General features: G+C 41.6%; 1 protein-coding gene across 2 annotated transcripts in view; it reads left to right on the forward strand.

Annotated features, from left to right (window-relative positions):
• The window catches only part of LOC145897571 (low-density lipoprotein receptor-related protein 4-like), a 39872-nt gene that overhangs the window by 4464 nt on the left and 19863 nt on the right, over positions 1–15545 (forward strand). Inside the window, exons 2-8 of one of the 2 annotated variants that reach the window (XM_082985917.1) lie at positions 1872–2030; positions 8465–8581; positions 9876–9992; positions 11142–11261; positions 11590–11787; positions 13511–13624; positions 14811–14930. In XM_082985917.1, coding sequence (XP_082842043.1) covers positions 1872–2030; positions 8465–8581; positions 9876–9992; positions 11142–11261; positions 11590–11787; positions 13511–13624; positions 14811–14930 — 945 coding nt within the window. The remainder of the gene's footprint in view (positions 1–1871; positions 2031–8464; positions 8582–9875; positions 9993–11141; positions 11262–11589; positions 11788–13510; positions 13625–14810; positions 14931–15545) is intronic. The other variant, XM_082985918.1, reaches the window with a different exon arrangement.

Genomic DNA, 15545 nt, shown 5'->3' on the forward strand with positions numbered 1-15545 from the left:
TGAAGGTGTTGCCATTCCATCTTTTCTACCTAGTCCAAAATCGCCTCCATATAAATTGCCGCCCCTATTAGTCGCCCACACGTAAACAGTTAGGGCTTTGATCATTGGTGATTGCATGTAAACTGTTTACACGAAATTACGTGTAGGAGTTGTCATCGTTCAACTTGTCCTATATGAATGCATTTTGTATTGACAATCTATCCGGTTTCTCAATCTTAGGATACAGTAATTTTTAACTTTTAAAGTTTAATTGCATTTGTTATGTCAAATGATTTTTCCAGAAAGAGGGGTATTGTGCCAGTGGCACCAAAATTAATCAGAGAATTTTGTGTTAGGGCAAAAAGAACTTTTTTTTACTTTAGTCTGTGCTTTTCATTTTATTAAATGTTGTGTTGCCCAAGTCTGCCGCGTCACGCAAACATGACAATCGCGTGTTCGATATTTGTATTCATCTCCTTTCAACCGCGACAAAGTTCATTGTCGAACCGATTATTCTGTCATAATGCATTTTTGAAAGGTGGTCTTGGCTTCCGAGAAAACAAGCGCTAGGCTTTCGAGCGCAAAATTAGCACAAGCAATCTGGCCCTATCTACCCCTTATCTGCTGTTTCCAGCAGCCAAAACCTGTCACGCGTGACGAGATAAGAGTGTGACGTAAGGGGGCAAAGGTCATTCTGTGCAATTGATTGGGTGGCGTTGGAAGTGGAGTTGTTGTTGTGATTTGGAAACGCCCGTCATGTCATTTCCACGTGTGGGATATGGCCGCATAATTGTTGCTGGAGGATCCAATTTAAAGTGGGGCCACTTGGGTGCTCTTTGAATACTGGATGAGTGTTCATTAAATGGGGGGCTACAGGTGAAGTGCGCCAAACCGTGTACTTGTCTAATGTGTTTGAGGTAAATATTTGCTTACAGTGATATTGGATATCAGTTCCCTGTTAATTTTTCTGGCAAAACAGTGTCAGACTTTGGCCTTTATTCATTTTTATTTTTCCATGGGTGTCGTTATTTTTTAGTATCACCAACGACTTTTGAAACTTGTGATCGCTTTTGATGAATCCATGCAGGGCTGAAGCGAGAGCCAGTGTAAATTTTCTGCACAGGAAAACACACATAGCCTGGATTCATAAAACTTGTCCTTACCACGCAATAAATTCCGCAAAATTAAAAACATTTACGTCTCCCAAGGCAACCCGCCCATATTTGCACGCGCGCGTTTCCGAGTCTCGAAATATTTTACGAGCCTTCCCCTCGTTTGCGCTTGCGGAAGTTTATTTAGGCTTTTTCGAGTAGCTCGATCCGATAAAAAGATTGTTAATCGACCTTCTCGGGAGTGGGATCTCTCCACTATTTATGGTTTAACGACGAAACTCGAGGGTGAGGGGGGAGGCCGTACTCCGGCACGCAAATATTTGCGAACGCAGAGTGTTAGTTTGCGGTGTTTGAAGAAACGTGTATTTGATCTGTCTACACACTTAATATACACGCGTGTGGCCTCGCGGCTATATTTAAAACCTGTACTTCCGTGTCCTTAGGATTTGCGGCCCAATTTTATGAAGGCTTCTTTCGTTGCAATTTTCTAACATATAAACCGGCTTTGCAAATAGTTTTTTACGTACTCTCTTAGTGTATTTTAGCATGCGTATCGTTATACATTTAAAGAATTAACCGACGATCTGTATTTTTATCCATTGGATGTTTGGCGGATGTTTGTGTTTGAGCTAAAGCTAACGCTGCATAAGATTTTTTAAGTTGATCGCCATTAAATCTCGATATGTTTATTTATAGCAAAATTCGCACACAAAGTGCGAAACATTGAAGGAATTCATGGCGCAATTTTAAACTTTTAATGCTCGATCTGTTTATTTGCAGCAATCGGAGGCGAGGGCCGCAAGACGACTGAATGCAATTGCGACACCAAGCAGTTCGCTTGCATGGGGAAGGAAGGAAAATGCCAGCAGTGCATTCCGGACAAGTGGAAATGCGACGGAGACAACGACTGTGGAGACTACAGAGACGAACGCGATTGTGGTGGGTGTGGTGTGGGCGTGGCGTTAGATTAGTGTTATTTGTCTTTACCAAGACATCATGGGCCGGCATTACGCGGGGCCCATTGCGCAATTGCCCCAAGAGTGTGAGGACCTCACATTGTCGGAGGATGTTACAATTGTTTACGTTACTTTTGCTATCTGAAATGTACTGAAAGCTGGTTGGAACAGATGTTACCCGGATCATCATAATTACATGTGATATTTGTGATTCACCTTGAAACCTAAACAGATACTTTTTCGGAAAAGTATTACTCTCCACACTTGCCGGTAGCTTGGTATACGTCCAAGCTTCAAAACTTTTGTCACGCCTAACCAGCGTGCTCACTGGGGCGTGCTAAATCCCACGTGACCAACAACAAGCCAAGGCATTGTTGAAGTTTTTATCTGCGCATGTCGTCGGGCGTGTCGACGGTGTTCGCAGCTTGTAGGATGGGTTGTATTTTGCTTTCCGTGCTCAAGCTTGTGATGATTGATATCTGCAAACTCATAAACGTGTGTGTGGCTAAAATTGGGCGATGACTGAATGTTGTTTCTCCCCGACTTGCGTGTCCCGCATGCTTCATGCGCCGGCGACGTTTTGGAGCCGTTGAGCAGACAGATTAAATGGGAACGTCGGTAAAAATCGTCATGAGGGATGCGCTACTTTACTTTGTTTGATTTGATGTTCTGGCCCAAGACCCGATGATTTATAATATATGGTCATATCGAACCTGTAATTCGATCAGATATAACAGACGACTAAAAAATCTTTGCTAACCTAATTAACGTTTAAATTGGAATCATATCGTTAGACATCAACTCGCTTCCGGATAATTTGCAATAAAATCTTTATTGTGTTTTTTTTTTTAGTTTCGCTCAAAATAGAATGCTAGGAAACGATTTTTTCGTGGTCACCTACATCCCGTTTTAGTATACCATCCTCCCTGTACAACCCGTTGCAACGAAACCGCCCTTTTGACTGGCATAAGCTGATCAAAGCTATTGTTTCGTTAACCGCTGCGCGATCACCAGACATTTAAAGCTTACAGATTAGCCCGAACTACGTAACCTCGAAGCGCGCCCGAGGTTGTAAAGTGCCACTGAAGTCGACCAAAAGGAACGAAGAACAACTTACATGCGGCCAACACCACATCAAACGGCCGCCTTTCCTACGCTTGTAGTTTGAATTGAGCTTAACAGTAATTGCTGCCCTCTTCGACGTTGCGTTTTGTGATTGGCTGAGCTTTATTGACGCGTATTCGCGGCAAAAATTTCGCCGTTGGCGGATTGTGCTTACAGTTCATAAGCAATCAAGCCCAGAACGTTTTTACGTTGAACAACAGACGAGCGGTTACTGTTTTGACTTATCATGTCTCATTAGTTTGTATCCGACAGGTTGCACCTGGTTTGTTGCCCAACGTTTCACGGCGACTGTATGGTCACCACAAAATGAATGTCTTGCTTGACGATATAGCTGGCAAGATAGCTGTAATTCACCAAAACTGCACTGATGACACTTATTAGGTCGAAACAGGGGCCCTGTTTATGATAAGTTATTTTCGTTACGTTACTTTAGAATATCTTGTCAATTTGCGATAAATATCGATGCCACCTAGATTGTAATTTTCACTGTTATGGTTTATTTTGTTCAACCAAAAGTAGCAGATGCAACTTTACGGCAAAATGATAAAAACACTCATTTTTATGGGGATAAATCGATCTATACCTAATCGTGCCCCCGAAACGCTAAATAATGGTCAAATTTCTCGGTTACGACTTTTCTTTGAAATAGTGGAACTTTGCTTGGTTTACGTTGGCCATGCGATCGCGTGCGTTTCATTTTCTTATTTTTTTTGCCGCACCCTCTTCGCGCACAACTGCACCTCGTTTCGGTTTTGATTTGGGCAAATATTTCGCTTTCCACGTTTTGGTGATTTTTTGTCAAGAGACTGAGCGCGTTTTGATAGTAGGTGTACAATGGTGATGACGAGCATAGCAAGTTTTTCGCCCCTAAGTATATTAGCCGGTGACAAGTCAATGCCAGTTCGTTGTTTCAACAAATGTTTTGTTGCGGTATGCAAGATTATTCAAGCTGCGTCGCAGTCAACCACTTGAAACGTTCTCCTCTGATCCGCGTCCCTTGCAGGTTTTCTTATGTTCGACATCTTCCAGCAACACCAACAGTTGGAAATTCTCCTCTGCTCTTCTTCCAGGATAATATGCAATTACCTTTTCTTGACGCAATTCCAATTAAAAATAAATAAAAACCATTCGAACAAATCGAGAAACGATTGTCACGTCCCGTTATGGACCACAATTTTCTTTATTAAGATTCCCTTTGGAGAGTTGCATTCTTGTAACATTCTATAAAATCCTCACTTTTATTTCGGAATGCAAAAGTTTGCTCGCTCTGTTGGTACCGGCGCATTCCGCGTGCAATTTTACGCCCGGAAAACTATAGAGCCGGTGCGTGCTCAACCTTATATGGCCAAACTCATGACAACCATCTATTTATGATCGGCCGCAAACCGCAGAGCGTAAACTCGCCGCCTCGGGAGTCCGTATACAATAAGTGGTAAATTGGGCGTTAAGAAGCTCGTTTTGTCGGTGTAATATGTTGAAATCAGGACTGCTACCTTTCGTGCGCAAAATTAGGTTGCAATGCCGCAAGCTGTGCGTTATTCAAACGTTGTAGAAAATCATTGCCGATGCTTTTGCACTTCCAGTCTTAATAAATTCCTTTGGAAGATAATTTGTAAAAAAATGAAGCTTGTTTGCATTAAGGAACGCATCTGCAACAACGCTCCACAGCAATTCGAGTGGTAAAAAGCATTTGCAAAATCTGCGATGTGATTCACCCTTAACGAAATGGAGACTTTTAGGCCGTGTTAAAAACAGTTTTCAATTTATTTTACGGAAATGGAGAAACAACATTGGTGTCCTGTCGCGACAGCAGCGTCCGGAACGCTGATGCGACGCTGCACGCGACATGGATTTGCTTGTCGCGTTCGGCAAATTCGGGACAATTTCGGTTCTGCTGTGATTTTCGTTTTGACCTGGGAGAGGATTTTGTTTGGAAAGCTGCTTCACGCTTTCTGGCCTCGAATGAAGGAAAACGCAGATAATTTGTTGACGAAACCTTAATTAAACCCTTTCGACCTAATTTCAATTTGTTTGTTGTTCAATCTATGAGGATATACGGGTTTCCAATGGTGCAATTTCGTTGCCATACCAGAGCAAGAAGCTTTAATCGCGTCGGTTTATTTTTCTAAACAATTCCTTCAACGCTTTTATGTCTTTTTGTTAATGAACGAAATAGTTTGACAAGTTCTCCAGGTGGTTCATGCGCCCTGGCTGGTTACAAAATCCAAAGTACTTGCCCTAAAACAACACAGGAAACCGAACGCAAAACTGTAAGATTAAACAGCCTCCCTACCGTGAACGTTGCACTGGACCGCGTTAAAATCTCCTGCAAGTCAACGTCAAATTACGTAGAAGTGGAACCTGCCGCTTTTCCGGAAGTGACATAATTAAACTGACTTGTAAAAGGTGTTTAAGAGTCTAGAAAATTGGAATAAAATATTTTTTTAAAGTGAAAGCAATTTCGTATGTGGCGGGGTGCAGTTGCAACACAATACTGACAAAGAAATAATTCGGACAATAACATCATAATGTCAGATCAAGATTCCTTAATTCATGCACGAGCAGAAAAACTAACAGACATTGTGAATAAACTGCGAATTCTGTCTTCAGTTTATGGTCGGATGGACTTACATGGCATTACGCAATGTTTCCAAACTGTTTTTATACCTACTTAAGCTTTCCAAACAACGACAAAACCGATTTGACGCTCCCAAACCGCGTAAACCACAAAAAGCGAAGCGCGCATAAACTCACCTCTCCCCAAAAATGCTTTTCTTGGCCTCGGAGAGGGTTTTCCAGAGAAAAAAAGGGCCCCAGACCTCGAGGTCTTGTTTATCGGGGGGATAATGACCCGTGCAGGGTTCCCGCTATTGCCCCGGCCCCATCTCGCGTGCGAACGAGCTGTTTGTTCTTGCTTGCCACTAGCCGCCATGTTTTGCTCTTATGATGTCATAAACAAATTGTTGGGTGTGTCGTACGTTTCTGTGGGAGCCGGCTTTGGGTGGGGGGGAGGTTTGCGTGTGGCTTTGTCCACAATCCTTATCGCGGCTCTTTGTCGAAAGCCAGAGAAAGTTTTAGCACCTTTTAAGAAGGTTTAGGGGTTTGTCAGTTTGGGGCTTTGAGCTCGCAGCACCAGAAAGACCTATTCGCAGCCTACGACGCTTTTTGTTCCCTTATAATGCTGTCACGTTGTTGGAACTCGGAATTCTGTGGCCGAAAGGCACGTGCAGTAAATCCACATCGAAAGCTAAGGTTAAAGTTACCGATGATTTGGAAACCCTTTGACGCAAAGGTTTAACCAACCTTTTCTTAATGCAACCCTAATTGTTTGAATTAACTTTGCAAATTTTCGCGGCCTAGGCAAAAAAGTCATTTTATGAAGTGGTGCTTTGTAATTGTTGCTACAAAGTTCCTTGTTACACAACGTTTGCCCAAAAACAACTGCGACAGCGTTACCAGAAAATGTAATTCGTCATTTTTCTCTTTACTTGCAACATACGACCTAAAAACTTACTGGCGACCTGGGGATTGGGAACACTGGTTTAGACTTTCAACTCTCGCGAACCTGCGGGAATTCGCCCAAGGCGGTAAACAGGGATTTGACACGTGATCTTGTCGTGTTTTGCGGGAGCAAGAAACCGATTTGATGCCGCGCACTGGGACGATTAACATATCGGATTCCGACCGCTTTCAAAACCCTCTTGCGTGTTTCCAGGATACGTCAGCGTCCAGCTTATGTCAAATCTTGCCACATTTTCGTGCATATGGTTTGTTCCTGGATGCGTTTTAAATCACCACTGTGATGCCTTCATGGAAGCCCTTGTATTCGGCTAGCTTAATAAGCAAATGTTTTTTAAAAAAAATATGCTTCGAGTGTGAATTTGCACCTTATGTATTTTGGTTGACGGTGCTGTTAAATGTTCAGCATTATATACTCAATGGTTAGTTTGAAAAAAAGGATGGCATTTAACTAAGCGCTCAGGCTGCATTGAAAGAACACTTTTTGAATTTCAAATGCCTTGACCAAGTTGGATCCAGGCAAAAAATGTGTCTTCTCTTTGTTTTTGTATTCTTTGTGCTTGAGGTCCATAAAGCACAACACATAGGTTTTGACTTCTTGTTACAGCCCTGTTTAGTAGAATGTGATACAAGATATCCTAATTTTAAGTAACATTGCAGTGTTACACCGAAAACGTTTGGGAAACACTGTTTAAAGGTGACCTCGACTGGATTTAAATCCCTTCTTCCCGCTCTCAAGACTTCAAGGATCAGCTGGGCGTTGTATTCGCCACATCAGAACTATTAAGTTGCGTGCTTGAGGATAAAAGACAATCGTCCACTTCTCAAATCTAACAATGGCCTTCGTGACATCACAGAAGTGGATTTTCTTCTCTACCTTGGCGGCTTTGTTCGATCTTGCAATTTTTTGCTTGCTGAGGTGCGAGTTCGTGTCTCACCTTAATGTTACAAAATAGCAAAATGAACAGGCTTCTTTGAAGAATTGTGTAATGTGTAAAGGGTGCCGTCGATACGAAATCTACAAGTACTGAAAAAGGATATGATTTTTCTACAATGTCTGTTTGCGATCGTAAACAGCATATAGCGATGGTACAGATTTAACAGCGTTTTTTCAGGGATTTCCTATTTTGGTGATAACATAAGCTTGGCATAAAATAACGTCAGAGAACACAAAAATAAGGAATCCAGTCAATAAAAAGAACAAATATTAGAAATAAGGACGTATATATGACACCCTGGTTTTTCCAAACCATATTTTATTCAAAATGTTTTTCTCTTTATGGATTTCCGCGATCAACGTTGTACACGTTTTGGTTGTACTGATTGCAGTAATAGGGCAACACAGTGTCCGAGTTATTTATCAAATAAACTGCGGAACATTTTCTCACACAAAAGTCCGAACACTTTCTCACGGTTTCAAATTCTTCCGCGAAAAAACCTAATCGTCATCAAATGATTTCAGAAAAGATACAGGCGCATTTTTATCGGACGTCGATCTTTCGCAAACCGTTCGCTATAAATAGATAATTGTCCGACTGGCTTCCCAGCTCTGACGAAATTTGTGGATTTTAATAATTTCCCGTCAGTTTATCAGGATTGCGTTATGAACGAAGCTGCTCGTTTGTGTTTTTTGAAATTCCGAGATTGTTAAATTTTGCAAAACTTTACTGTGTTTTTTTGCCCGCATTTTTTTTTATTAGTAAAAAGCTTTGTTGGCCTTAAAGGCTGCGAGGATTTTCCGCTATTTTTCAAATTTCCATGTTTTATTTGTAGTTCGACCAACTTGTGCCACCGGTTGGTTTCAATGTACGATCGGAAAATGCATCAAGGACGAATGGCTTTGTGACGGAGACAATGACTGCGGTGACGACAGCGACGAACAATCTTGCGGTAATGGTCCGTTTCCTACTATTTTCATTGTAATTATGCGAAATTCTTAGTCTCAAACAATCCAGTGCACAAACGTTTTTGTGAAATTGAAAGTAAACTTCAAGACCAAATGAATGTGACGTCATTGCTGTGTCATGACATTGATAAAACAGAGCTGGAAATTCGATTTAATTGACAACGCTATCAGTTATCGCCGACGCATTTTATCGCATGACAATTGCCATGCTTGTTACGTCACAAACAAGTCTGCGACTCTGGAACGTTGAACTTTCGAGTGTTGACGTTGTCCCGTCGTCACCTTTTATTAAACAGGCCGTTCTTGTTTATGATAAAGCCGCGCCGATTGAAAACCGTGATAATCTGTTTCCGGCTGTTGGTGGCTTTTACAGAAGCCAAACCTCAAAACTTTTTTTCTTTTTTACCCTCAGGAACGTGAACGTATTTTACCTGGGTTTTATTTTGTTTAAATAATAATATATTGATTTTGAATAATATTAATTTGAAAGTGAGTGCAATGCTTCAATAGAGTTTAAAAGAATGTAACACATTTAGCAGCCGCTTAGAAGCCAAACAGAAACATGCTACAGTACACGGTATGTCCTTATAACTGAGATGTTTGTAAAACAACCATTTCTTTTACATCAACTGATAACCGCTTAAAAATGCAACGAAGAAAAATAATGTCCACTATAGTAGCAAGGGTAAAGTGGAAATGGTGTTGAAAAAAACGGCCAATTTCTATCTGTATTGAAACTCCCTCCGTCAACAACCTACCGGCCTCAAACCTCGATCCTCGTAATTGAGATTTACCAAACGCGATAACGAGCTTTATCGCGTAATAATAGATCTTGTCGCGTGCGGCTTCTTGCCAAAAATACAACGTAACTGTTACGTCATAAAGCCCCGGGCAGGGGTTGCACCCTGGATATAAACAAGACCTTTGGGGATGGCAACGTCCGCGCGCACACGGTGTTAAATGGGGTGGGAACAACCACGACCGCTGCCATGTTCGGTGAATGCCATTATACCTGTGGTGATTGTAACAAACGCTGGTTCCGAAATCAGTGAATTCCGTTACAGGTTTTACCATTCAAGTTTTATGGAATTTTGAGGGTCTCTTTTCACTCAAAGTGTTTACAAATATGACTGTATTCAGCCGACTTTTAATGATAATATATGTGGCGCCATTAAAACTAGTTTTGTTTTCTTTAAAAATTAACCCGGACGCTGCATAATCCTGTCGTCTCGAGTGCTTAGTGGTGTTTTGACGAAAGTCCTCTTTGTTTATTTTCAGAACAACGCACGTGCGAACCCACGGAGAAACGATGCGACGACGGGAATTGTGTTCTAGATAGTTGGTGGTGTGACGGTGATCCCGATTGTGACGACAACAGCGACGAAAAGAACTGCAGTAAGTGACAGTGTTCGCCTTAAAAGGTTTGTGGCGTCACAATGCAAGTCCAAACCGACGCAGTCTCGCACTACAAGGAGGAGTCTGTTGTATAAAGAGCCCAAAATACTAATATCGTTAAACCCACAGCGACGGACTACTTAGGGGTAGCCCCTTCGTATGTCACATTCCTAAAACTTTCATTCCGCGACTCCCGCTTTTGTTGGCTGCGTTTGCATCTGGGGTTCGGCGACATCTTGAAAACTGGGGCGTCTTATCAATCGCAAACCCGATCAACCCGACCGAAACAATGCACGACATGTTTGCACAGATGTGCTGCGTCATGTTCTGACGAAGGCTTGATCAGCAAATCTGGGGCGGCACCTGGTGATGTATTTTGGAAAATAAGTCCTGTTTTTCCGAGTAGTGCGTATAGTAAAGGAAGAAATTTTGGCTTGTAAAAATTCAATCCCAAAATCCTTGACAAGTGGTGGATGAATATAAAGTAAAATTTAACACCAGAACCAAACTTTTTGCCACTGCAACAAGCACAAAAAGTGGCCACCGACGCCTAACAATGCACGTGGAACGTGAAACGCGTCTTATATTGGTCCACCTTATCACCTGTAAGAGCGAAGAGCGGCTGTTGACGTCACAATCTTGAAGTGTTTTCGGCGTCGGAATTATTTTCATCTTAGAAGCTCGTCGGAGGGAATCTCTGTGATCTGGCTAACAACACTCGCAACTTTTAAGTGGAGATTGTGAGATCACACACGAGCCTCTGTGACGTTGCTATGGCGATTGTCTTGTCTTGCCTTGTCTATCTCTGGTGTGACAGTTGTGGGAATTTCGTGCAAATTAGACTTTTGTGTTACATAACGCTTTTATGGAGGGACAATGACAAAACACATCTCAAAATGAATGGTTTTGAAAAACAAAATGTACTTTTCACCTTTTTTTTCATAATTTCACGTTGGTCGATTGGTTCAAGGTTGATTATACATTACATTATTGGGATAATTTGTACATTGGAAACTCAATTTGAATCTGTTATTGTTCGACCGCGTTTACCGGGCGCAATTGGCAGTGTGCAAAAATGTATACACAACATACGTGCTCCTGTATACAGCCTGTCGATTGCCAGCCTTCATTGTGTTTTCCCTTCTGCAGAAAAGGTAGATTGCAAGACGGACACCGAGTTTACGTGCAAGAACGGTGACTGCGTGGACAAGATGTGGATCTGCGACGGTGACTTCGATTGCAGAGACGCATCCGACGAAGAAAACTGCGGTAAATTCCCGTCAAAAGTTTGTTATGTGCGTCGGTAGCCCCCGAGATGCAAGTTTTTGTCGCGTCTGCAATACAAATCCCGAACGTTTTGCAAAGTATGGTTACAGCCCTATAATGTACTCTTCTTTTTCTAATTTGCAACAGTAGGTCTGAAAGATTTAAAAAAATCAAAGGTTTTTTAAATTCCCGGTTTTAAATCGATATTAAAATAGAAAAAAAAACGAAACATATCCACGCAAAATAGAAACTAATTCCCTTTGCCAAATTATCAGCCGGCAAGTCAGACGTGCGCAGAGCCGACGCAAGATTTTTTTGTTTAACTTTGCAGATGCCTACTCGGAAACAGACGAGAATGTCCCAGACACAGATCACATTCCCATTGGCAACCACACTTGCAAGAGCGAAGAGTTCTCCTGCGGAGACAACAAAAAAGTAATAGGGGATGGGATTGCGGTCTGCATCCCCCAGGATTACGTGTGTGATGGAGAGAACGACTGCACCAACGGACTCGACGAAAGTGATTGCGGTAAGTTGGTGTCGCAAAACTGCTGTAATAGGTTCCGTTTGTACATTTGGCCTCCGATGTCAAAAGAGTCTTGAATTTGGCAAAACACGTTAGCATTTTCGTTAAAATTTCCCAGTTTTTTGAGTTTATTTGGATTGTTATATTAGGATTTTGAGTTTATTTGCACTGGTAAAAATTATACAGAGCAACAAGTCTAAACGGAGCAACAAGTCTAATGCTTAAACGCATCGTACACATACCTTTGATCAGCACTATTTTAAATATTCTCCTGCGTTGTAAGAACAAGACGTCAGTCACGCAAACAACATTTACCTCGTTTTTGTTGAGGGCGTTCCTTTGTTTACCCGCAAACCTCCCTCCGACATTCCTTACATTCCATCATCAATCCCTTAAACTCCTCCCCTGTAAATGACACCGTGCGCACTTGAAGCTTCACGTTCGTCTCGTTTTTGTTTGAACATAGGGCGAGGTCAATGAGGTTTTGATGGGGGCGGGGGTCAGGTGTCACCCCCAAGACCCCCTCCGGGATACGTGACCTACCTATGTTTAATCACAACGCGTTAAAAGAAAAAAATGTGCGATTCTGTCGTTTCCCACATTTAAAACAATTCACAATGTAAAAAACGTTTTTGGGCATTTATTTTGTTGTTGGAAATTTTTTCCATTATTACGACGAAGATTAAAACCTTTGTTCAACCTGAGCAAAAATCAACAGCACGATGCAAGACTTGGGTCAGTAAACTGATAGTGATTATAATTGCTAGTTGTGGTTAATACCAGAAAAGTGTTATTCGTTCCTGTACCTTTGTTTCATTCAGTTCCATCCATTAAACGTAACAATGTTGATTGTGATCTCAGCGGTCGTGCGTAAATACATTTCTTGTTCTTGAACATCAACAGTCGTTGTTTAAATCAAAACAAAGACGGTTTACCCCCCGCAACCCAAAAGTTAATCCCCTCACTCACCCCTAATCGCTACCTCGCGTGCACGACCGCCTTTCCGGCTATCTTCTATGACGTCACTGCGGGATTGCGCTTCTCGATTGTGACGCACTGAGGCAGATTCGATTTTTGCGCCTTGGCACTGCTGGATCGAGTTCTAGAACTGTTTTTTTGATCTGATCCCAAGTTCGAGTGGCTTGCAGAGGATTACATTTAACATCGAGTCTTCACATTGTGACGAAACATTCTTTTCTATTGTCTGTTCGCGGGGGATTTCGATCTCCCGATAAGGCAAGATCATCTGCCTGCTTTCACGTTTAACGTAACTCGAACGTCGTCGCCTTTTGTTCTCAAACTGTTTCCACTCAAGTTTTCCAGCACGTATAAAGTTAAGGCACTTGAATCTTCCGCTCACCTTTTCTTGAGCCACAATAAACGTGAATCGGGCGAAGTTCCCGTCGGATTGAGACAAACTGCATCTTGATCAACGCCGAAAGCAACAAGAATAAGAAGTCGTTTTGCAAGCGTTTCTTTTTTTGCGCTAATTTAATGCGAATATCCTTTTGTAAGAAGTCGTGGTTATCCGAGCCTTTAAGCGTTCTACGAAATATTCGGAATACGTAACTAAACCAGTTGTGGATAAACAACAATCATGCTTTTGCACATTCGATTTTCCATACTCCGTTTTCTCCAGTGCTTTTGAACTTCACAGTGTTTTTCAGGTCACTAGTTGTCGTAAACTTAAGTGCAGAAGCATGACTTCCGTATATTTATCTCGCAGCTCATCCGTGTACGTCGGATCAGCATCGCTGCGCTAATGGACAGTGCATCGCCCTCCACAAACACTGTGATCTGAATGATGACTGTGGAGACGGTAGCGATGAATTACACTGTGGTAAGTTTCAAATATTTTACTAAATTTAAAACATTTTTTATCCACCCATCAAGTTAAAAAGTTTTCGTTGTTTTAACCACGCGACGGAGCTTGGCCGGTATTTACATTTTGCCATTGTTGGATTGCCAATTTACAGTGAATAAACATCATTTCTTGTTCAATGAACCTCGGGTAATTTTCGTTTTCTCGCTCTTTGCCCTTGACTAGCAGACCAAAAAATGAAAATTACTGTTTGTGGTGAGGTTTTGCGCTGCATTAGGCAATCACACGCATATGCACAACATCAAACACGTGAAAACGGTTGTGTAACGTTAACCCATGAACCAGGTGTTGGCAATCCCCTTTATCCATTTGGAAACCAGTGAAGCAGCTATAATGTGAATATGCAAGCACGGTTGGTTTCCTTTAACTTACTCAGCCTTGAGCGTCAATAAAACAAAATTACTTAAAAAAATAATCAAACTAAGAATAATGAAACACTGATTAAATTATTACTGGCGGTCAGTCTACACGTTTCCATTTCTGTGATACGGTATCGAGAGAATAAACTGTAGAAACCTCCTATTGGTTCTCCCTGGTCGCTAACACATAGAGACTAAAGATTAAGCCAAACTCACTTTCAAACTAAAAGGTTTTTTGTTCTGGGCCTATTGGATATTTTTTGAACATCAACATCAGAAAAAATTGAAAACACTGTCTAATGTTTTGCAATTGTTTTTTTTTGCTTTGTGAACTGCACCTATATATTTATAAAGTTCAAATGAGTATCGAGTATCTTCAAAATGCCAAGCGCGAGTTTAGTTTCAAACCAGGATTCCTCAGCGGTCACACTGACCCCATCTTTCCGAAGCGAAACCCGAATCTAATCCACTTATTAATATCCGGTATCGACGAATCGAATACTAATCGCCTGTGAAACCTAACGGGAATGCGACAAATCCCGCGACATCGGTGTAGTTCTGGCCACCGGGTGCGACACATATACCGTTGCATGACATTTACATTCAGTCGAGCAGTATGTTAGGTCAAGGGAACAGCATGAGTAAATATCTTAAATGAAGGATTCATCCAAATAGAATCCATTTTGAATTCATTTCAATGGGATTTCCATTTCAAATATGGCCCAAATGTCTCAATTTAAACACATTTTACTATGGTGTATATTACAACTGTTTCTCCATGTTAGCAGAGCAAGAACCATGTGTAGATGGGGAGTACAGATGTAACAGCGGAATATGCATCAGTCAACTGTGGAGGTGCGACGGAGATACTGATTGCAACGACGCCTCTGACGAAGAGGATTGTGGTAAGTTTGTTGAACTTTGTCACGCGTTTTGCGATGTGTCTTTTCATAAACTTGGCTGCTCCGTTATATTCAATTCAATTCGTTTTAGTTTTCACCACACATTGCGAAATAGAATTAAATGTAGACGGCGACGAGGGAACGGTTAAAACCATACTTGGTTATGCGAAGTCGGCTCTAGACAGGGTATACGTCGTTTCAAAGTATAGAAAAGGTGGTCGCTTCCACAACTGTGGTTGAAATGTTAAAGCAGTTGGAGAAAATATCATCATTAGCCGGAATGTAACTCCCCAATCATTTTCTTTGGAAATAGAAATCGAATGTGAACAAACCTTGAGAAGTGTTAAGTATAAGTAGATGGAAAGAAAAACAGTAAGGAGTTCACGCCTGGTTTGATTTTGCAAATGAAATGAAAACAAACTCGAACGAATAAACCTGATGATAAATAGGTCGATATCGCAATCCTTATGTTGACAGACGTATTTGAAAGGCGTCCGACCATTACAACACAACAAGAAAAACTGATTGACATCCGTGACCGGGATAACTAGGGTTCGAATCCCGGTGTAGAAATTACAAATAAAGTTTACAAGCAAAAGAACCTAAATAATCATTGAG

Source organism: Ascidia mentula, chromosome 4 (assembly GCF_947561715.1).
Source record: "Ascidia mentula chromosome 4, kaAscMent1.1, whole genome shotgun sequence".
NCBI lineage: Eukaryota > Metazoa > Chordata > Ascidiacea > Phlebobranchia > Ascidiidae > Ascidia > Ascidia mentula.